The 23,004-nt window shown below is 41.0% G+C and overlaps 1 protein-coding gene across 3 annotated transcripts; it reads right to left on the bottom strand.

The window, feature by feature from the left end:
• Positions 1-343: 343 nt before the first annotated feature.
• On the bottom strand, positions 344-13,293 carry LOC120560074 (dynein regulatory complex subunit 4-like). Of its 3 annotated transcripts, XM_039802180.1 has the most exons (14): positions 12,928-13,290; positions 12,694-12,768; positions 12,391-12,477; positions 11,906-12,103; positions 8,727-8,933; positions 8,560-8,614; positions 8,264-8,466; positions 7,298-7,468; positions 4,844-4,930; positions 4,526-4,723; positions 2,800-2,865; positions 2,583-2,702; positions 2,323-2,449; positions 346-1,029 (listed from the first exon to the last, which is right to left on the bottom strand). In XM_039802180.1, the coding sequence occupies exons 1-14, from the start codon at positions 12,931-12,933 to the stop codon at positions 887-889; spliced, it is 1,743 nt and encodes a 580-aa protein (XP_039658114.1). In that variant the 5' UTR covers positions 12,934-13,290; the 3' UTR covers positions 346-886. The 3 variants fall into 3 exon arrangements, with proteins under 3 accessions (XP_039658115.1, XP_039658114.1, XP_039658116.1); XM_039802181.1 differs by lacking the exon at positions 4,844-4,930 and having other exon boundaries at positions 344-1,029; positions 12,928-13,293; XM_039802182.1 differs by lacking the exons at positions 12,694-12,768; positions 12,928-13,290 and adding an exon at positions 12,554-12,641.
• Positions 13,294-23,004: the final 9,711 nt, after the last annotated feature.

Below are 23,004 nucleotides of genomic sequence, written 5' to 3'. Positions count from 1 at the left end.
TATTTTGATCTGCCAGTTGGTGGCAGTATGATAATCACTTGTGTATTTTTGGCCCAAATATTTAGTTGTGGTGCTACACATGCCATTTAATAGTGATGTTACACCAAATTGTGCAAGACTGATGAGAGAAAATACATCAATGCATCATGATGCAGCGACAGATCTTATTGTAATTTTGTAAATTATATCATTTGGCATTTTTCAGGTCTGTATTACAGTTACAATTTCTGTGCTTACTTGACTATTCTAGCTGGTGAAATCAGCAAGTAATGCCTATTTGATTGTCATACTCCTTTTACTATTGATTTTATTCTTTTGTGTATACAGTATCCGGTCTTCTCAAGAGCAGGGACAGCAACAATAATCATTCCTTAAGTGTCATCACAATATATCAACAGCGTACAAAGAGGCATTTAGTCAATATTCCATTGCTCAGGTCCAGAGAAACAACTTGTGAATCACTAAAAGTCTTTATATTTGGCTTTGACATTATGTGTAGTGCTGACCTCTTTCCTAAAATCATTGTTTCAGCTTCCTGGCAAGTAAATCAGCCACAAGAGTACTCTCATATCCTTTAATAAAGAACTTTTACAGATTAGACCCACAGCATGTCTCTGAAGGCCTCTCTTGGGCTGCAAGGAATTCAGCCACAAGTCTTGTAAACTCCAGCCAGGTATTAGTATCACACACTTTGTTTTTACATGCATGGAAGGAGCATGAGATATTTTATAATGGTGTCACAGGCACAACATGCAGGATATCACTTGTATCTTGTACAATCTTACGGTTTACATTTCTAGATTTTCTTCATGGTTGCATCTTTAGGACATATCTTAACTATTCTACTGTACTAGTTTCCCCGGCATTACTGGTGATAATGAATCAATCAAGAGTCGGGCAGTGTAACGTTTTCATCCAGCACTGAGTCGTCTGTAGCTCTAGGGGTCACCATGGACTGCTGGTCACTGACACAGGAACCACCATCTTCAGACTCTGTGGGAATAGGCACCTGAACCCACCCAGAAGCTCCTAGAAAACAAGCCATAAAAAGAGTGAATGCCCTGCAGCCTCAGCACAGACTAAAGAGCCTGCAAGTCTCCAAAGACAACTTTAGGCTCCTCACACTGCTTACACAATAAACAGATGTTGTACAAATACAATGGATTCTTAACCATTGGGCTACTGTGAGATCATTGTTAACAGTAAGAAAGACATTGTTCTCACCAAGTTAGGTGATAAAAAAAATAAAAATAAAGAAATCACACACAAAAATGTCATAATGGGTCAAGAAACATGAGCATTCAGAAGACCAGACACACTGGAACAAACATCCTCAGGTCAGCCAAACTTATTTGCGAGTTGAACTGTAAAATTGTTGTAAACATCCATCACAGTTTACAGACCGACTTCCTGCCTCATCTTTGATTCAGCATACTTGCCACAGTTGTGGTTGCACACAGTTTTTCCAGTGAGGGTGTATAATGAGGTGTGCTCACCGTAGGGCTGGGCAATATATCGATGTATGAGGCAAGATATCGTGTTAAATTTTGGAAATCCTGGTTTTAAAGGCTGCATTACAGTAAAGTCATGTCATTTTCTGAACTTACCAGACTGTTCTAGCTGTTCTATTATTTGCCTTTACCCACTTAGTCATTATATCCACATTACTAGTGCTGAAATTAATCGATTATTTTCATAATCGATTAATCGGTTGAGTATTTTCTCGATTATTCGATTAGTTGTTTGGTCAAAAAAATGTCAGAAAATGGTGAACAATTTGGATCAGTGTTTCCCAAAAGCCCAAGATGACGTCCTCAAATGTCTTGTTTTGTCCACAACTCAAATATATTCAGCTTACCGTCACAGAGGAGAGAAAATATTTAAGTTACAAGCCTCACAGTAACAAGTTGTTAAATGTAAAAATATTTACATTTAACAAGCTGGACTCAAAGAATATTTGCTTTTGTCTTAAAAAATTACTCAAACCGACTAATCGAATAATCAATTATCAAAATAGTTGGCGATTAATTTATGATTATTCATCACAAATGTCATTGTGTAAATATTGTGAAAGCACCAATAGTCGACCCTACAAAAATCAATATCGATGTATTTGGTCAAAAACATCGTGATATTTGATTTTCTCCATATTGCCCAGCTCTATCTCCCCAGCAGTTTGACTTCCTTATAAAGTGGTTAACATACTCTGGATAAACTACAACCTGTTTAATCATCCCATCAGGTTTTGGATGAGAAAGAGTGTGGGGGGGAATGAAGTGATTTGGGTTATACAATATCCAAGAAGAGCAGTTGATTGCATACCCGAGAGCTGCAGGCGTTCACTGTCTGGACTGGCGCTAACAGTGTTCAGTCCCAGGGAGTCCTTTTGGACCGAGTCGTCCCCAGAGATGCACAAAGCGGTCAGTTCCTGCATCAAGTTGTCAAAGTTCTGCCAATCACAAGTATATTTCATTAATACATGACAGCGCCACCTAAACTGACTGGAGAAATATCAAGCAACACTGCATGGCAGCTCAACTAAACAGATTGATGATAACACTTTGAGATAACTGATGACTAACCTTGCCTTGTAGAGGAACGCTATGCTCCGAGGCATTCCTCATGGTTACTTCACCCATTGGGAGCCATGTGTCTACAAAGATCCCCAAGACTGCCGCGTTCTTAACTATGTCGTCATACACCTGCCGATCACACGGTTATTTTAATAAAAACATGACGGACCAGAAAATGTCAACTTAACAAATGCATGAAATCTCTTTGAGATAATCGATGGCAGACCTTTAAATCTCGAGACACGGCAGCCTTCAAAGCCCTCACGGTGGCGTCTTTGGACACAAAAAGTTCCTACAGGTGAAAACGCACTTTTTGATTTGATCTTGTAAAACAACTTGCACACAATTTCAAACAATGTAAATCACAAAGAGGAATGAAAGCATCAGGTAAAAGTATCAAGCCCAATTATGGCGTTTTTCCATTACGTGGTACCTGCTGGACTCGCCTCGACTCGCCTTTTTTGGTTTTCCATTATGAAAAAAAAAGTCCCTGGTACCGGAGTGCAGGTACTTTTTTTTAGTATCGCCTCCGTCGAGGTTCCAAGCGAGCTGAGGCGATACCAAAAAGGTGACGCGAAAACCTGCAGACTACTGATTGGTCGGAGAGAATCGTCACTAGTCGCTGCGTCATCATTGCTAGCGACAGACGGGGTTGTCCTGAACAAACCCGCCATTTTGAAATAGTTTAGCCAGCGGTGTTTGTTTTTTTTTGCTGCCTCCAGCTTCTTTTAAAACAACATTTTTCTTCTGGCTGTGGCAACAGCCACATGCCGAGAGTCAAAAACAACACACCTTCGAAGTTCTGTGTGTGTCGCGTTAGATCACGGCAGTTTCCTGTGGCGTCGCTATGACGACCAGCCACGCTCGCCTGAGGCATAAGGCGGTACTAAATCTGCAATGGAAAAAGGAGGACGGGGCACCACAGCCGAGCCGAGTCGAGCGGGTACCGTGAAATAGAAAAACGCCATTAGTTCTAGAGGCCGGAGTGTTCACGACACCCCCGCGCTACGACAGTGTCGGGACAGGACTAGTCTAGATCAACGAGGGTACATTTCCAGGATAACAGCCTGACATCTAGCGGATGTCCCTCACCTTCCGCTCTCCGTGGGTTGCCTTTCTCAAACTTTGTTTGCGTTGGGAAACAATAAAAGTTCGAGCTAGCAAGCTACACTCTTAAATGTTTTTTGAAGTTTTGAAGAAAATCTGGATCGTGCAACAAGGCAGCCCTAATTGGATCTTTCGGGGAAGGATTGTAAAGATTTACAAAGAATACGTTTGCGGCATTTACTATCTAACTGGGAGGTTTTGGGACCGATTGGTGGGGATTGCCGTGGATTGCTGTGGATGAAGTACACGTGGCGATGCACTATTAGTAGCAAATTACGTTTAACCATGTATCCAGCTAATTTAAAAAGCTCACATTACTGTAGTCGTGTGTGAACAGTTCACTTCATTTGATATTTTATGTGGCGTCTTCTTTCGCGGGGTGCAAATGTTCCACCAAAACAAGTTCCTTCCCAAGACTATTTAGCAGAGCCACTGTTGCCGCATCTGGAGCTTGGCAAGACAATTGTGATGGGTTAAATGAAATGCAAACAACCCAGAGCGGGGTTTTTTTTTCTCCTATCCCAGAATGTTTGTGTGGTGTAGCCAGACCTAATCCACAGTGCAGTGGAGAAAGATCCTCCAGAGCCATAAAATACATTATACAACGGTTTGTTGAACCAACCATGTCTAGTAAACTATCTTAGATGGGTGTAATTGGTGGAGTTATCAGAAAATTGATTCAACTTCACTGGGTTAAGTTGGTCCTGTTTGGCACTAGAGGAAAGGTCATAGGGCCATTCAAGACACAATCAATATGACCCTTCCTCCTCTGTGTGCCTGTTGACTGTGTGGTCCTATAAACTACTGAACACAAGTTGAATTAAAGTGCAGATGTAAAATCGTACCTTAATGTTTTTTGCAGCCGTTTGGTCTCCCTGTCCGAATGTGAGCGCCACCCAGAGTTCGAGCTGCTCCTTCTCCTGCATTTCTGTCATGGCCTTTAGCTTCCTCTCCAGCACCAAGGCCTTCAGGCCGCTTTTCTGCTGCACATCCAGAATGGCCTCGGTCTGCCTCTTCTGCAGCTCGTCGTATTCCTGCTGAACCTGCGGGACACACATGAAACCCATGAACGCCCACCCACCAGGCACACGCGCAACATTCACTTCTCCGTCAACTGAGTGAATGAATAAAGTTCAAACTTGCGACGTGACCAATCAGTTTACCTGTTCATATTTCAGCTCCAACTGCTGGCGCTTCAAATACAGCTCATGTCTCTCCCTCAGTATGTGTGCACTCATTTCTTTGCCCCTCTGTTGGCGACATTATCGGAGGTTTGCTTACTTTTATAGTTTTAGCCAATATTCCAGTCAGTTATGAAATGTCGCTAGGGCTGGGCGATAAAACGATAACGATATGTATCGCGATAGACACGTAATCAATATCAATAGAAAATGCGTTCGATAAAACGTTCGATAACTTGTTTTTCTTCTTCGGAAGAAACCAGAAGTTGCAAAGCAAGTTTGGTTGCATGAACAAAGGCACTCACTCTCTGGTAACGTAGCAACGTAGGGAGTGACACTCTAACAGCCAATCATGTAACAGTATCAAGTTTGGTTGCGCCACATCGCTGTCTCGTGTTGGATTCTACAATAACAGAACCGGCGGCATGGAGCGATAAGTGGAAAGTGAGTGCCGCAGCGAGCGAGGAAATTGTTGATAAAACAGGAAAAGTCAGTATGGCAGTTTTGGGGATTTTATAAGTCTGACCGTCGTCCCCACCAACACTACCGCAAACTTGTTTTACCACCTTAGCCGCGCTCACACTTTGGAGCACAGCCGTATTCGCCAGCAACGTCCAACAACATCTGCAGCTGCTACACCGCACAAGTAGCAGACCGCCATGGAGAGGTACTCTGCATCAGCGCCTTACTAAACGCTACAAAGAAATAACGGAGGCAGACGTGCTGAGCACTGTCCAGAAGCCAGGTTACCAACCTAGCACTAAACCTGCAGAAAATAGTTCTTCTCAGGTTTCAGGTTTCTCTATGTTTAGTTTTAACACTTTGCACCATTTTATTACACCTTATTAAGCAGTTCTTACTTATTCTTTCTTCACTGTGATTTTAGACTTATGTTTACATTTTAATTATTTGAGTGATTTCCATGGTTGTGTTGACATTTCTGCTTTTATAACTGAGGGGATTATAATCAGAGGAAGGTTAAGTTTAAAATAAAAATGTTTAAATTTAATATATTTTTCTCCTGGTCCTTATTTTAAATAGGTCATAAAAAATATCAATAATTATCGACCGATATGAAACACTTATATCGTGATACAGTTTTCAGCCATATCGCCCAGCCCTAAATGTCGCTCACCACTTCCACTTTGATTTCACGAAGACCTGAAATGTTTGTAGACTGAATGCAATTTTATTTTGAATGGTAAAAATGTCTCAGCCATGGTCAGTGTTGCAGGTCCAGTTTGAACCAGAAAGATGCTCTACAAGATCTAATGGGAGATTTACATTGCACAAATTTGAATAAAGGTTTTAACAAGGGCTCTTACATTTTCAATCACACGAGTGTGCTATTTACCTCGGTTTAAAAAGGGATATTTGCTCAAGTGGTATTTAAGATGAAATAATCTGTTGGTAACTCAGTTCACATTGACAGTACATGCAAATAACTCTAGTCTTGTGGAGAGAATCATCTGGAAGGGCTTTGAAACTCAACTCGCCATTCAAAAGACCATTTTCTTTTTTTTTTAATCCATTTCTGCTCAAGGAGCTTTGTTTCTGCTAGCCATCCACTCCCGTTCATGGATGTATTATAAGACCCGCCCTCCTTTCGTGTCTCGTCAGGCAGGCGCATTAAAAAAGAAAAAATTGGGCCGTTAAAGAGGAATTTGCGCGTTCATTTTGACAGCCCTAGTTTTATCTGCTCTATTTAGCAGTTTGATCTGCCAAATGTGTTGTGTAGATCGAAATACTGAATCAAATCAGGATTTAAACTGTTCTGACTTACTCCTGGTGGTGACATCAATAAAGAAACAGCAAAGCAAGCTGAATTCTTGTGTCTCTACATTTGACCTGCTGAGTAAAGTAATGCTGCCATAACTGATGGTTAGTTGGCAAATCTATGAAAATCTGACTTGGGTTGTAAAAAGGAGGACAGTATTTTCCTTTAGACACAAGAAAAAAACTATTCATCATCATCTTTTTACATCTCAATTTAAAATTTCAACAGTAAAATAATGTCCAATTTGCTTCATTATACCTGTTACCCATTTGTGCATCACACCTTAGAGCTATAGTGCGTAGTTTCTGTCGCCCCCATGAGGAATTCTAAGTAACGATGATACAAGTCTTTGTGATCGCACACCCCTTTTTCCCTCTCAGTTGCTAGTAGCCAAGGAGGACACAGGAATTAAACATGATGAACTCTTCAGAAGAGGTACTAAGGTCGCTGGACGACCCAATCTTCTGAACATAGCCATACTGAGAAATCCAGAGAGAGTTTTGTGGAGCTGATAGTCTTAATTAGCTTTGTAGCAACTCATTTGGCAACATTTTTTTATAAAAAAAAAAAAAAAGTTACGCAATAACAATGATTATGATGTACTTCAGATAGCTCGATGCTTTCTGCAGGCTGGACTAAAATTAAGCAAAGCAGTGAACCTTCAAACTCTTGGCCATGGCTTTTCTCTCTTTCACCAGCTGTGTGCGGCTCTCAGACAGCTTTGGCTCCAGTTCCTGCAGAGACTCGGTTATGCTTTTGTTCTTCTGCACCGCTGCTGCCAGCCTCCAGTCTAGTAGCTCGCCCTTTCCCTTTGCAGCTTCAAGTTCTGTCTACCAAACGACGACAAACAATGGCATGTCAAGCAAGGCCAACCTGAACCTTATTTAGTTGTATAAGCACTTTGCTGTTCGTGGAATTTCAACATGGCATCATGACTTTGCAAAAACATACACGCCACTTTCCTAAAGCCAAATGGCGAGTCATCTGTACGCATTTTGAGCTATCCACGTGTACGTCTACGCTGTACACAGCGGATGTAAACATGACGTACTATCGCGAGTACAATGTCGCACGCGTGTTAAAAAAATAAAGGCTGAAAATCGCCACACGCGATCCCGGCTCTCCAGGTGAAAGTCCTGTGTTTTACCCATCACTTACACCACTTACGTGCCTTTATGCAACTCGCTACGGCGAAAATTCACTAGTAATGCATTGATAAACACGCTAAAAAGCGATTATGCGTCTTGATAACATGCCAAAATGGCATACGAATTGGCGTGTCATACATACGCCACTTTATGAGATCAGTCTGGGAATTATATTTCCTGACAAACCAAAACTCTTCACATGAAACAAGGACAACAAACAATTTCTTGAAAGAATTAACACATTTGGTGTCCTCCAGACTCAGATTTAAAGACACGGATACATGAGTGGAATAAGCACATTAAATGTATGCCTGCTGAAAGCGGAAAAAAAATTTCTCAATATCTGATTGGCTGTGATAGACTCACTGAAAAAAATAAAAAACGCTTTTTTTTTAATGGATAAATTCAACTCTCGCGTGCGACAGATTTGTGCTTTTCCTTTAGTGCGACAGGACTGTGATGAGTACTATCTCTTACCTCTAGCCTCTCCTTTTCCAAGCACACGTGATGTTTATCTGCGACGGACTTGTTGAGATCTCTCCAGGCTTTGTTTTGCGCCGCTACAACACTTACAATCCTCATTTTCATTTGCTTGTCGATCTCATCTAGCGTAGTTTGGGTGTTTTGGTTGTGCTCTTTGGCCATGATTTTCATCGTGTTGATATAGTTGGCCTCCATTTCTATTTAAACAGCAACAGAGAGAAATCGTGGTTTACAGAGTTTATGATAGTGCTTTTTTGGACTTCAACTCTGGAATGGACACGTTTATCTACCTCTGACTGTCTTTTCATAGCTATCATTTAGTTCCTTTAATTCATCCTGCTGTCTCTGTTAAGATAAAGAAAAAAAAGAAATAAGAAAAAGGTGGCCTCTTTGTTGTACAGGTGCTTACTTGTAGAAATTAAAAGGTTAAATGCAATGTAATGGACTGAGTTCTCACCTGCTTGAACTTTCTAATGAAGATTTTATTACAGGACTCTCTCTCTCCCATGTCCGCTTGTAAAATGTTCTTTTTCTTCTGAAGCACTAGCTCCGACTCCACTTGGCCCCTCTGGGTCTTTGAGGTCCTGGAGATGTTGGCCACCTTCAGCTCACAGATCTCGTTGTGGTGAGCAGTCTCCAATTGTTTCAGCTTCTGCTCATGCTCCTGGAAACAGTGATCACATGTTGCATTCGGCTGTGAAATTCACACACACTGAATGGGATTTACTGCAAATACATGGCATTACGTTGATTTGGTCCTGTTCAAAGCAACTTTGAATAAGCGCAAATTGGACTGGATGGTAATTCAGTGTACTCGATCAACTTTGTGTCCGTCTTATGGGATCATATCTTGTTTTCACATTTCTGTTGTTCAGTGTAATCATTTGGAGCAAACTGCAATCAAGTATTTGAAGCTTTTGTGCAACACGTGAAGAATTTCAACATGGGTCAATGAATTTGAAATTAAAAACTTTTAGGCAAATCCCTCGTGGCATTCAAGTGTGTGGAACACAGTGAGCTCTTTTACCAATACTCTTCTATTCCTAATATGAATGGGGGTATAAAATAAAAATAAAACGGGGAGCTCAAATCAAGCAACCTGATCTGTTTATAGCCACGATATAATAACCACATACCACGGCCATGACGTCTAGTTCCTTTTCACAATACGTATCACGCCGCATCTGAGAAAGTACTGTATACGCTATATTTAGAATATTTTCACAGATTTACCTTGCCGTCAGAAAGTCCTATTCCGATTGGGAACTGAAGCAGTTATCTATGCTTTCTTCAAAGCCACCAGACTCCATTGACAAAACGCCATTTTTACCTCGCAGAACAAGGGAGTTGCTGTTCTACCGCTGCCTCGATCGGTTAGTTTGCGTCATTTTGGTGAATCCGAACTAACGCTTTAGCGTTACGCAAAAGATATAGCCTACGCTAGCTGCTAGTGTAGGCCAACTTTCTCTACGTTTAAATAGCATTGCCTCGGTATGTGCAGGCAGCCAGCCCAGGAGGGCCTATTTTGTTGTGATCCTTAATAAATGTCTATTTAAATTGGAATGTGATGTGTGTCGGGTTGGCTCAGTTGGTAGAGCAGGCGCATGTATAGAGGTCGCGGGTTTGACTCCGACCTGCTTCCCTTTGCTGCATGTCATTCCCCCTCTCTCTCCCCTTTCACGTCTTCATCTGTCCTATCAAAATAAAGGCCTAAAATGCCCCCCCCCCAAAAAAGCCTGACAAGCCAGACCCACATCAAGATGTTGGGTCTGGGAACTCACCATTGACAGGGCTCAATCTGAGGGGCGGGATAAACGGTTGTCTTTCAAATTCCCCCTGCTCGTAATAGGATAGCGCTACAACCAGGCAGAGCAGCAAAGAAGGTAGCGAAGCTAGTTGATAGATTCAACTTTTGCCATATCCGGTCTGAAAAACCTCTTCCTTTTTTAAGAATGACTTCAGTGCCGTTCTTTGTTCTTTTCTCAAAGAAAAGCTGAACTCCAAGTCTTCCAGAAGACCGCTGCTCCCAGCAGCAGCAGCAGCAGCAGCAGCCATAAGCCCGCCCACCGACTCCATACACGATGTGATTGGCCTGACTAGAGTTTGGTTTTTCCAGCTCGCAAGCCAACGGAGAGTGCCTAGACCCCCGGCTGCAAATTACATTTGCTGCTGCTAGATTTCTAGGCTACCCCAAAAAATTATTCAAATTGGAATGTGACTGTAACTTTTATATTGCCATACTTGATGACCGCTTTATAAAAGCTTCGCGTCTGGCCACACCACACCAGTGGCGGCGCCAGAGATTTTATTTTGCTGGTGCTATGGGATAGCTCTGCGTTTCAGTGAGGATGCTCCGTTAGAAATAATTTGTTTTATTAATGTATCCATTCATTTTTTAAATATGAATTATAGTATTCACACATTAACAAAAATGTTTTATAAATAAACCACAGCAATTTCTTGGGGGTGCTAAGGGGGTGCTATGGGAATTCTAGGGGTAGCTACAGAACCCCCAAGCACCTCCCTGGCGCCACCTATGCACAACACCCCTGACCGGTGATATAATCACAACATACCACGGTCTGTCGTGAGCTATTGCTTATCATCAAGGGTAAAAAAACATGGGCAAGACACTGAACGTGTTTAGAACTGACTCAAAGCCATAATATACACGATTTTCCAGATGAGAAAGTTTGCTCAGGCCGGTCAGCCGACTGGTTTTGGCCCAACTTGGTCACAAACCTTCTCATTTTACTGCTAAACAGTGCACTAAAATATGTTTCTGTCAAGAAATAGGCAATACAGTAACATCATTTTTATATTTCATCAGCAGCACTGCCTTTACAGCCGTGGTTCACAAGCAGCATTAACACTGCGTTAAGAGACTTGGCTCGGATTGGTTGTTATCTTCGTGCTTCGGTGGAAACTTGCAAATGCCATTGAAAGCACTAGGACGAGGCAGAGGAAAATTTTTTCACAGATTATCTGTCTCATGTACTACTGTCAAGATATAGTGACAGTTCAAGCAAATATGACAAGCTAGTTTTAATAAAAGTGACCAACTTCTAGCCTGGTGAGACCGTCCTGATCTCGCGAGCTCCAGTTTTCCACTCGCAGATCAGTCTGGCATCTTGAGATAGAGAAAATTTGGAGCCGTTCGCCAAACGACCGGGCCAATAAGCGTTGGTTTTGAGGAGGGTTTAGGTGGTGATAGACAGATGGTTAATCCAATCAGCTAACCAGTATTTTCAGCCAGCGGTAGCCCTAATTCTGTTAGCTGCTCGCTAATGCTTTTTTCTCTTGGATCCTTCTTTTGGAATATGGACCGGGAACCTGAAAGGGTGCCTTTTATTCATATTCGTATTTGTACAAACGGAAAATATCCTTTACAGACATGTAAAGGATGTCAACATAGGTGATAGACAGATGGTTTATCCAATCAGCTACACGGTATTTTCGCCCCTTCCCAAAAGTTCTCCAACGGAAAGTTCCCAGATGGATATGCCAAGCAAATGCGAAGCAATCCATCTGGTGGAGTCAGGTTAACCAACTTCAGCTTTGAGCATAAAAAAAACAAACAACAACTTGAAAACGGGATAATGGAATAAACTTCTGAAAAGTGTGTGTGAAGCTTACTTTAATTTCTGCTTGGTGATGTCTCTCGGCCTCTTGTTTTAACCTGAGCCTCTCTCTCATACTGGCCTTGGCCTCATCCAGGTTCCTCTTGGAGTTGTCCCAGTATCTTTGGGCCTTGTCCTTCTCCATCTTAAAGTGCCATTTCTGTTTCAGCACCATAGAGAATTCCCCTTGGACACTTGCACATTCCTCCCACATCTGCAGGTAAAAGACATTTTGGGACTCAAGCGTGTGAGGTGCAATGTAAAAGGAGTACACCTATTGGCTGTCAGGCTGACTATCACATCTGGTGTCTTGATGTAATGATTGGCCAGCTGCTGAGCTCACACGCAACCTCCACCTTGGTACATGCACACAATTATTCTGCTCTGTGCTGTTTAGCTACACATATGGCAAGAATCAAAGTGATCACAAAATGGAAATGCTTTTAGTGATAGAATTCAAGTAATCCTAATCAGTTAGCTAAATTACTGATCAGCTCTGACCTCATCCTTGTTCTTTGAAGGCCCGTCCAGCACTGCTGGCGACTTCTCTTTAACCGTCTCTTTGGTTTCGCCTTCAATCTTGGATGGCTGGACAGAAAATTACAATTAACGTAAATAAAACCTCTTTGCATTAATTAAGCTAACTGTTCGCAGTTGACAGTACCTGGTATGTGAAATGTCACTGTAATATCCTACAACTGCCGCTCACAATATTTCACATGGAAATAATTAACATTTTGAACTTTCAGAAAATGCACCCTTTTCTAGCTAACGTTAGCTAGCTAGCTAGCTATCAGCTCTGACCTGAGCCTTGGGTATCTCCTCTTTAGGCCGATTGTCCTTCTTCTGCTTCCCACCTTTGCCTTTGGTCTTCTTGGGCTGGACAAAAAATAAATTAAGATTTGACGTACATGATTAAAACCTCCAAACAATGCTGATTTCTGCCCGATGCTGAGTTAGCTAGCTAGCCATTTACCTGAAATGCTAACGGTCATCCACACAATTGTGATTTACTGATTAACAAACAAGTTTACTCACCATCATGAAATATTGCTAAAAGACAAACGCTGGTAGTGAAATGTAAATGTTTAAGGTTAACAGATTCAGTCTGGCTGAATTTGGACAAGATGCAGTGTCATGGCAACCATGTCACATTCTTTTTCTGGGATTTGTGGCAGTTTGAAGATTGTAAAGCCCTCCCCTTGATGACATAACTGTTGGTTTTAACCATAGACTGTTATTAATATACAGTCTATGGTTTTAACTTGAACCAACAGCCAGAGGAGCTCCAAGCTCCAGCCCCCAGCCGTGTCCCAGCTCTGTCCAGGCCTGAGGTGGACAGCTATGGGCTGGAGCTCCTCTCCGATATGTACGTAGGTGAAGTATTGATACATTTAAAGCATATTTTAGGATTTAAATAATAGATCAAACACCACCTACCACCTACCCCTCCCCCCTATACAAGTAAAAAAAAAAAGTAAATCTAAACATTGTACTCAAATCCTGCTGTTTAGATAATTGTAATTACTCAAGAACAAAACAAAGGAAATATTCCTCTATTCTCATTATTTGCCCATTTTATTTATTCATGTCAGTATATTTACTGATGAGCAGTTTAAATTAACAGCAAGACTTTATTGCCCAGCATTTGCTGTTAAATTAGTGTCTTATGTGTTGTTTATTACAGTATATAATTACAAGCATCTACTTATATGGAACATTTCCCATGTTGATAAGAGCATTAAATACTTTAAAAAATATCCCTTTTAGAGTACATTTAAAACAGATTAAAAATGTGCGATTAAACATTTTTGATTGAGCACCCTAATTATTTCAGAGGCTTGTCAATAGAGGCAGACGTTGCTCCTCTTTTTGAGAGGCAAAAGGAAGATCTGTATTTTAACCCTGACAAGGCACACCTGTGAAGTGAAAACCATTGCAGGTGACTACCTCATGAAGCTCATTGAGAGAACACCAAGGGTTTGCAGAGTTATCAAAAAGCAAAGGGTGGCTACTTTGAAGAATCTAAAATATAAGACATGTTTTCAATTATTTCACACTTTTTTGTTAAGTACATAATTCCACGTGTTCATAGTTTTGATGCCTTCAGTAAGAATCTACAATGTAAATAGTCATGAAAATAAAGAAAACACATTGAATGAGAAGGTGTGTCCAAACTTTTGGTGTGTGTGTGTGTGTGTATATATATATATATATAAAGAAATCTCAATAGAATTTATAAAATAAGTTTATAAAAGATTTTCTTCCTTGCCATTTCTCCTCTTGCCCTGCAGTTGTTGCTGTTGAAGCATTTTAATCAGAATTTCAATAATGTATTCTTTTTATAAAGAATTAAAAAAATGATACTGAGATTTGGTAATGGTTTATTTAAACATGTACTCCTCTGCCTCTATGGACCAGCCTCCTGAGACAGACAGAGACACAGACAGACAGAGAGACACACACAGAGACAGAGAGACCGACAGACAGAGGCACACAGAGACTGACAAAGAGAGAAACACACAGACAGAGAGCTGAAGCAGAGACCGATCCTGACTAAATACAGGCTCAGTGACCACTCAGACAGCAGAGGCTGCCCAGAGAGGAGCGTATATACACTATGTGCTCACTGCTCAACAGGGGAGGTAGAAACAGAGACACACTTCTTCCTCCGCTGTGAAAAATTATCTTCACTAAGAGATTTAACACTTTGGAAAAATAGCAAATTTCCTAATGCTAACATCAGAAAATTCGCTGGAAGTTCTCCTAGGAGAAGGGACAGCAGCTCCACTGGCAGCTATATATGTATCTTCCTGCCACAACCTGAGGGGCTCAGCACTGTAAGATTGTACAAGGATTGTACAATAATAATAATAAAACAACTGTTAAGTAATATTGTGTTATGTAATAGTTTTGTAATGTATGTTTAGTATAATGAGTGCAGTGGCTATAGAATCTATGTGACACCTACTGTATGTATTTAATATGAACATCAGTTATAACGGCCCACGGATTAAAAAAATGTTGGGTTTAAATCGGGCTCACAGTTAACGTGTCGGGCTCGGATACGTGCACACGCTCGGGTAGGGTCGGGCTTGATTTTTTGGGCCCGATCTATATAGGCCGGGAGCCAGGTCCACTCCTCAGGATGTTTTTTGCTACCTTTTTTTCACTATTATTTCCTATTATCTTATACCTTGGGCCATCACAAGTTGATAATGACCACCCCCAACTCGGCCCCGTTTGGTCTCAGGGGCCACAAAACACCCTTTTTGGGAAAAGCATTTGGCGGAATGATGTAATTGTGAATATTAAGGTACTGCAGCTACATAAATGGTCATATAAACTTAAAATTTTTCATGGTGTATCCTGACACATAGGGGAAACTAGCAGAAAAGGATTATGGGGATTGTTGCCTTTTTGCTGTCAAATATCAGCCTCAACATACCCCAAAAGACAAAAAAATGTCTGTCCGCCTGACAAATTGTCATCAAAAGGGATCATTTTCAAGCATTTTATTATTGACATCACTGCCTCAAATGTACATTAAAAACTTCCCAAGTTTATAAGCTTCAATTTAAGTCCAAGATGACCTTTCTATCTAGAGGATTACAGCTGGTATAACCAAAGTTCTCCACTGTACCTCAAATCGAAGAAAACAGAACTTTCAAGCATTGCCATTCCATATGGGATTAAGCATATTTTTTGCAAGAGTTGAGATTTGACTTATGTAGCCTATTGCTATACTATATGAAGTGAATTACCTTACAAGTGAATAATATTAAGCCCCTAGGTGGACTGGGGTCATGGTGTAAGATAAAACAATGGTAACCAGGTTACACACATAAACACACTAACCAACCAACACACTAACCCAGTGGTGTAGTCTAATGTATTGTAGTTGGTATACTGGGCCTTTTGGGGGGGCATATCAAAGTGTGGGGTCTGGGTGTCCTCTCCCAGGTTTATTTTGAGCACCAAAGACTACTGAATTCTGATTGTATGTATTTTTATGTATGTATGTATGTATGTATGTATGTATGTATGTATGTATGTATGTATACATACATACATACATGCATGTATGTATACATACATACATACATGCATGTATGTATATATAATTGTATATATGTGTGTGTATGTATGTGTATATATATGTGTGTGTGTGTTTGTGTGTGTGTATATATATATATATAAATAAATGTATGTATGTGTGTGTGTGTATGTATGTGTGTATGTACACTTTTATGCACCAATTTATGGTGGGAATACCTTTATTTATCCTATGAGAAGGAAAACACAGATGATATTCAAAATATATCAAAAATATAATGGAATATAAAGCAGTAAGGGGGCTCACAAAAGTTGACCCCAAAGCAACAAGGACAAAATAAAATAGGCTACTTATATTTGTCTTAAATGTGGTGAAGGGAGGATGCTGGTGTTTGTGTAGGCGGAGCATTGGGACCCGGTTGTTACGCACATACTACATACTACACACACACTACGTACTACACACACACTACGTACTGCGCTCAGCAAGGAGCGGGTCAGTGAAAGATGAGAGAAGTCTCTCTGCATGTTCTGCAGTGTTAGTTTTGTTTGCTGTCACATTACTCAACCCGGTATTTGTGAAAACAAAGTCCTGTCATAAAAATATATGTTGTTGCGTATCATTGTACATTTTTAAGTGGGTATATGGAAATCCTGGAGATTTCTTAGTGGGTATACTGCGTATACCTGCGTATCACGTAGACTACATCACTGCACTAACCAACCAACATCTTAACCCTTCATGTCACATCCTGAAGTTTTTCAGCAAAGACAATTTGGAGGTAAGTTGATCTATTTTTCTGGTTATAGAAAGATATTGATTATATTGGGAGATTGGTGTCCTATATTTTTCTACATGTAAGGCGTCCATTCTACTTCTAGATTGATTCAAGTCAAACTCAGGGTCTGGGACATATTCTGCTAGGATCTGTGGAATAACCAGTAACTATGAAGCAAGCGTCAACGTCATATCCTGACTGCCCATGCCAAAAGAGAGTTTGTAGAAGCCATGTGGGAAATGACAATTGGCCGAGGCGAACATACAGAGAAGCAACAAAGATCTCAGACCACGTGAGATGGTGATCCTCGATCTGAGGAGCAAGTGCAGCAAACGGTACAAGCTTTCCAGAGGTTTATCAACCCATTTCAGCTTGAGACTTCTCAGCCCTTGACAAGTTTAAGTTCAGGAGCAGCTATGCCAGAAGAGGTGCGCTATGATGTGCTGAATGCCCTGAAAAATGGCAAAACTCAAAAAGAGAAGTTCATCCGTGATTGACTGCAAACAAAAAAGGTCCTTTTCTTTGATGACTAGAGCCTGAAAGAGAACCTGAGCCGCCTTCTGCGTTAGAGGGGACGTATCCTTCTGATGTTATGCAGCATATATCTACACGATCGGGTAGTTGCAGCGATGTTAGCAGTGAAGGTTAGTTGGTCGTCAAGTGTCACACCCAGGTTTCTAGCTACAGTCTGGGTGGGGACTAACACAGAGTTGTCTATTGTTGTAGTCAGGTCCCTGGAAGGAAAAGGAGCTCAGTCTTGTCAAGGTTGAGTTTCAGATGGCGTGTGGACATCCAAGAAGAAATATAAGTAAGACAGGACGAAATACGTGCTGCTACTTGAGTTTCAGACTCCGGAAAGGAGAGAATTAGTTGGGTGTCATCTGCGTAGCTGTGATAAGAAAAGCCGTGCGACCGATTGACAGAGCAGAGAGAGTTGGTGTACAGAGAAAAGAGGAGGGGACCCAGGACTGATCCCTGAGGACCCCTAATTTTGAGTGGGCAAGGTTCTGAAGTAGATCCTCTCCAAGTTACCCGGTAGGTTTGGTCTGCCAGGTAAGATTTGAGCAAAGAGAGCACAGAGCCTGAGACACTCAGATCTTGGAGTGTCGAATTGAGGATCTGGTGGTTCACTGTGTCAATGGCAGCAGAAAGGTCCAGAAGGATGATGATGGAAGAGAGAGAGGCTGCTCTAGCGATGTGAAGCTGCTCAGTGACCGCAAGGAGGGCAGTTTCTATTGAGTGGCCAGCCTCGAAGCCAGACTGGTGGGGATCAAGAAGGTTGTTCTAGTGGAGATAGGTAGAGAGTTGATTATAAATGGCACGCTCAAGAGTTTTGGAAAGAAATGAAAGAAGGGATACGGGTCTATAGTTATTTACTTCAGACAAGTCGAGTGTTGGTTTTTTTTAAAGGACATCCAGCTCCACCAAAAACTCTCCCAGAGCACCTGGTGGGTGGTAAATAACAACAATGACTAGTTGTATTGGATGCGTTATGGTGACAGCATGAAGTTCAAAAGAGAGTGGAGTGAACTGTAGCAGTGGGTAGAGAGAAAATGCCCACTTGGGGTTAATGAGTATGCCTGTACCCCCGCCTCTACCATCAGGTCTGGGTGTGTGGGTGAAAGAGTAGGCAGAAGAGAGAGCAGCAGGGGTGGATGTGTTAGTCGGTGTAATCCAGGTCTCAGTGAGAGCAAAGAAGTCAAGGGATTGCAGGCTTGCAAAGCCAGAGATGAACTCAGTCTTTCGAGTGGCAGACTGGCAGTTCCACAGGCCATCTGCAACAAGGTATTGGGTGTATGTGGAGCGGGTGGGATAGGTAAGAGATGTCGGATTGCGGAAATGTTGCGAACTTATGCAAGGTTTGTAGTGTCTCCAAGAGGATACGTGGACAGAAATGGAGAAACGGCACATTTCCGGATAAAGACACCGAGCAGAGTAATTAAGATATGAGATATCAAATGCCAATATTAAATACAAGTAGGTGATTGGTATTGGCTGCAGCTGTGGAGGCCCCACCCAGCTAATCAGTCAACAAAGCACCTGCACAGTCGTTAAAACTACACTCCCAACTACAAAACCATTCCAATCATCGGGTCGATTAAGCACATTAAGCCCATTAACTATAAAACGTTCACCACAACCTCTGCGATCTCACTCAGCTGATTTTGGTGAATAAAGACGGTCAATGTAAGTGTCTGTGCTGAATACTGTTTCAGCTGCAGCAGATAGACTTTTGAAGGTGCGCTCTGATAGAGTCTTCATTGTCTGTGGTACATCACGCATGTAGAATGAGGAGTTTCCATCTTGAATGAATGAAAATGAATTGGCTTGGAGAAGGAAGTTGTGCATTCTCAGCATCTTTGATCATGTGATTAATTCCTTTTGCTTTGTTGTTTATTGCGAAAAAGGATAGGTCAGAGATGCTAATTTGTGACTTAAGTTCTTGTGATTTGATGAAGATCTGAAAGATCAAGCTGAAATTTGTTGATAAAACTCTGAAAAGCTTGTACTGTTTGCTGCACTTGCTCCTCAGACCGAGTGATTTCACATGGTCTGAGATCTCTTTGTTGCTTCTCTGTATGTTCACCTCGGCCACTTCTACAAACTCTCTTTTGGCATGGGCAGTCAGGATATGACGTTGACGCTTGACTTGAATCAATCTAGAAGTAGAGTGGGCATCTTACATGTAGAAAAATATAGGACACCAATCTCCCAATAGAATCAATATCTTTCTATAACCAGAAAAATAGATCAACTTACCTCCAAATTGTCTTTGCTGAATAACTGCAGGATGTGACATGAAGGGTTAAGATGTTGGTTGGTTAGTGCAGTGATGTAGTCTACATGATACGCAGGTATACCCAGTATACCCACTAAGAAATCTCCAGGATTTCCATATACCCACTTAAAAATGTACAATGATACGCAACAACATATATTTTTGTGACAGGACTTTGTTTTCACAAATACCGGGTTGAGTAATGTGACAGCAAACAAAACTAACACTGCAGAACATGAGACTTCTCTCATCTTTCACTGACCCGCTCCTTGCTGAGCGCAGTACGTAGTGTGTGTGTAGTACGTAGTGTGTGTGTAGTATGTAGTATGTGCGTAGCAACCGGGTCCCAATGCTCTGCCTACACAAACACCAGCATCCTCCCTTCACCACATTTAAGACAAATATAAGTAGCCTATTTTATTTTGTCCTTGTTGCTTTGGGGTCACCTTTTGTGAGCCCCCTTACTGCTTTATATTCCATTATATTTTTGATATATTTTGAATATCATCTGTTTTCCTTCTCAGAGGATAAATAAAAGTATTCCCACCATAAATTGGTGCATAAAAGTGTACATACACACACACATATACATATATACAGTACAGGCCAAATGTTTGGACACACTTTCTCATTCAATGAGTTTCCTTTTTATTTTCATGACTATGAACATTGTAGATTCTCACTGAAGGAATCAAAACTATAATAACACATATAGGATTATGTTACTTAACAAAAAAGTGTGAAATAACTGAAAACATGTCTTATATTTTAGATTATTCAAAGTAGCCACCCTTTGCTTTTTTATTAATAAGGGAAAAACTTCCACTAATTAACCCTGACAAAGCACACCTGTGAAGTGAAAACCATTTCAGGTGACTACCTCATGAAGCTCATTGAGAGAACACCAAGGGTTTGCAGAGTTATCAAAAAAGCAAAGGGTGGCTACTTTGAAGAATCTAAAATATAAGACATGTTTTCAGTTATTTCACACTTTTTGGTTAAGTACATAATTCCATATGTGTTCATTCATAGTTTTGATGCCTTGAGTGAGAATCTACAATGTAAATAGTCATGAAAATAAAGAAACACATTGAATGAGAAGGTGTGTCCAAACTTTTGGCCTGTACTGTATGTGTGTGTGTATATATATATATATATATATATATATATATATATATATATATATATATATATATATATATATATATATATATATATATATATATATAAAAAATCAGAATGCAGTAGTCTTTGGTGCTCAAAATAACCCTGGGAGAGGACACCCAGACCCCACACTTTGATATGCCCCCCCAAAAGGCCCAGTATACCAACTACAATACATTAGACTACACCACTGGGTTAGTGTGTTGGTTGGTTAGTGTGTTTATGTGTGTAACCTGGTTACCATTGTTTTATCTTACACCATGACCCCAGTCCACCTAGGGGCTTAATATTATTCACTTGTAAGGTAATTCACTTCATATAGTATAGCAATAGGCTACATAAGTCAAATCTCAACTCTTGCAAAAAATATGCTTAATCCCATATGGAATGGCAATGCTTGAAAGTTCTGTTTTCTTCGATTTTAGGTGCAGTGGAGAACTTTGGTTATACCAGCTGTAATCCTTTAGATAGAAAGGTCATCTTGGACTTAAATTGAAGCTTATAAACTTGGGAAGTTTTTAATGTACATTTAAGGCAGTGATGTCTATAATAAAATGCTTGAAAATGATCCCTTTTGATGACAATTTGTCAGGCGGACAGACATTTATTTGTCTTTTGGGGTATGTTGAGAGTGATATTTGACAGCAAAAAGGCAACAATCCCCAGAATCGTTTTCTGCTAGTTTCCCCTATGTGTCAGGATACACCATGCAAAATTTTAAGGTTATATGACCATTTATGTAACTGCAGTACCTTAATATTCACAATTACATCATTCCGCCAAAAGCTTTTCCCAAAAAAGGGTGTTTTGTGGCCCCTGAGACCAAACGGGGCCGAGTTGGGGGTGGTCATTATCAAATTGTGATGGCCCAAGGTATAAGATAATAGGAAATAATAGTGAAAAAAAGGTAGCAAAAAACATCCTGAGGAGTGAACCTGGCTCCCGGCCTAATAAGCTCTACCTCACAACTCCAACTGGTCCAGAATTTAGCTGCCCGGATCATCAACAGAACCCCCTCCGTAGATCATATTACCCCTGCCCAACAGTTCCATGGCTCCCTATTAAATATCGCAATGACTTTAAGATTCTGTTGCCATTTTGGTTCTTTGTTTGGATGTAGCTGTCTGTGTTCTTGTTTTTAATTACTGTTTGACTGCTGTAAGGTTACCTTGAGTGACGTGAAATGCTCCCATAAATAAAATTATTTTAAAAAGGACTTCGGACGTGGCATGGTTGTTGGTGCCAGAGGTGTTTGTTTGATTATCTCAGGAAGTGCTAATCTCCTGGGACACACACCCCCTACACACACACACACACACACACACACACACACCTAGGGTTTTCAGAGAATGGTCCGCAAAAAGATAACTATCCAGTGAACGGCATGGCAGAGGACAATGGCCAGACTGGTTCAAGATGATAGAAAGGCAACAGTAACCCAACTGTGGTATGCAGAAAAGCATTTCTGAACACAGACAACCCGTCACTTTAAAGCATGGACTACAGCAGCAGAAGATCAGACAGGGTGCCTTTCCCGTCTGCTAGAACAGGAAACTGAGGCTACAACTGGCACGCGCTCTCCAAAATTGGAAGTGTGGCCTTGTTTGATTAGTCTCTTTCTGCTGCGACATTCACATGGTAGGGTTAGAATTTGGCGTACACAACACAAAACCATGGATCCATCCTGCCTCATTTCAGTTTATTACTTAATTGTATTCTAATAGCGTAGGAATTATTGAGTTATGGCCAGAAACCTGTTTTGTTGTGACCTTTGACAACCAAAATCTAATCAGTTCCTCTTTGAGTCCAAGTGAATGTTTGTGCCAAATTTGAAGAAATTCCCTGCAGGGGGACCTGAGATTTTACATTCACAAGAATGGGACGGACGGATGAACAACCCAAAAGCATAATGCTCGTAGTAGTGTGGAATGAGAGCAGTGAGAGAGCAGTTACGGGGAGTTTCTTGTTTGAGTACAGAAAGTGTAGCTTTTGTGATCTTCTAAGATTTCAGATTTTCAGATCAATTGAGAATTTACACAATTCCTGCCAAAATATCAAGCACTGTACTGTAAACAGTTGTGTGCAATACTTGTTTATATCTCTAATGTTTCAGTTTTACAAAAAGAAGTCAGCAACTAGAATTGGCACCTTGCAGTTGTATGCCTCGGTCAACCGGTCAAGTTGCAGTTTATATCCAGGTCTGTCCAGACTCATACAGTATGTAGTAAAGACTTTGAAGCAACTTAATATATTTGTTTCCCCCCAGTGACCTCAGCCTTTGACCACCAAAATCTAATCAGTTAATCCTTGAGTCGGATCAAGTGGAGGGGGGTCCCG

The sequence above is a fragment of the Perca fluviatilis genome, chromosome 6, assembly GCF_010015445.1.
Source record: "Perca fluviatilis chromosome 6, GENO_Pfluv_1.0, whole genome shotgun sequence".
In the NCBI taxonomy this organism is placed as follows: domain Eukaryota; kingdom Metazoa; phylum Chordata; class Actinopteri; order Perciformes; family Percidae; genus Perca; species Perca fluviatilis.
The sequence above is the reverse complement of the archived record's forward strand: the minus strand, read 5'-3'. Positions and strand labels throughout refer to the sequence as shown.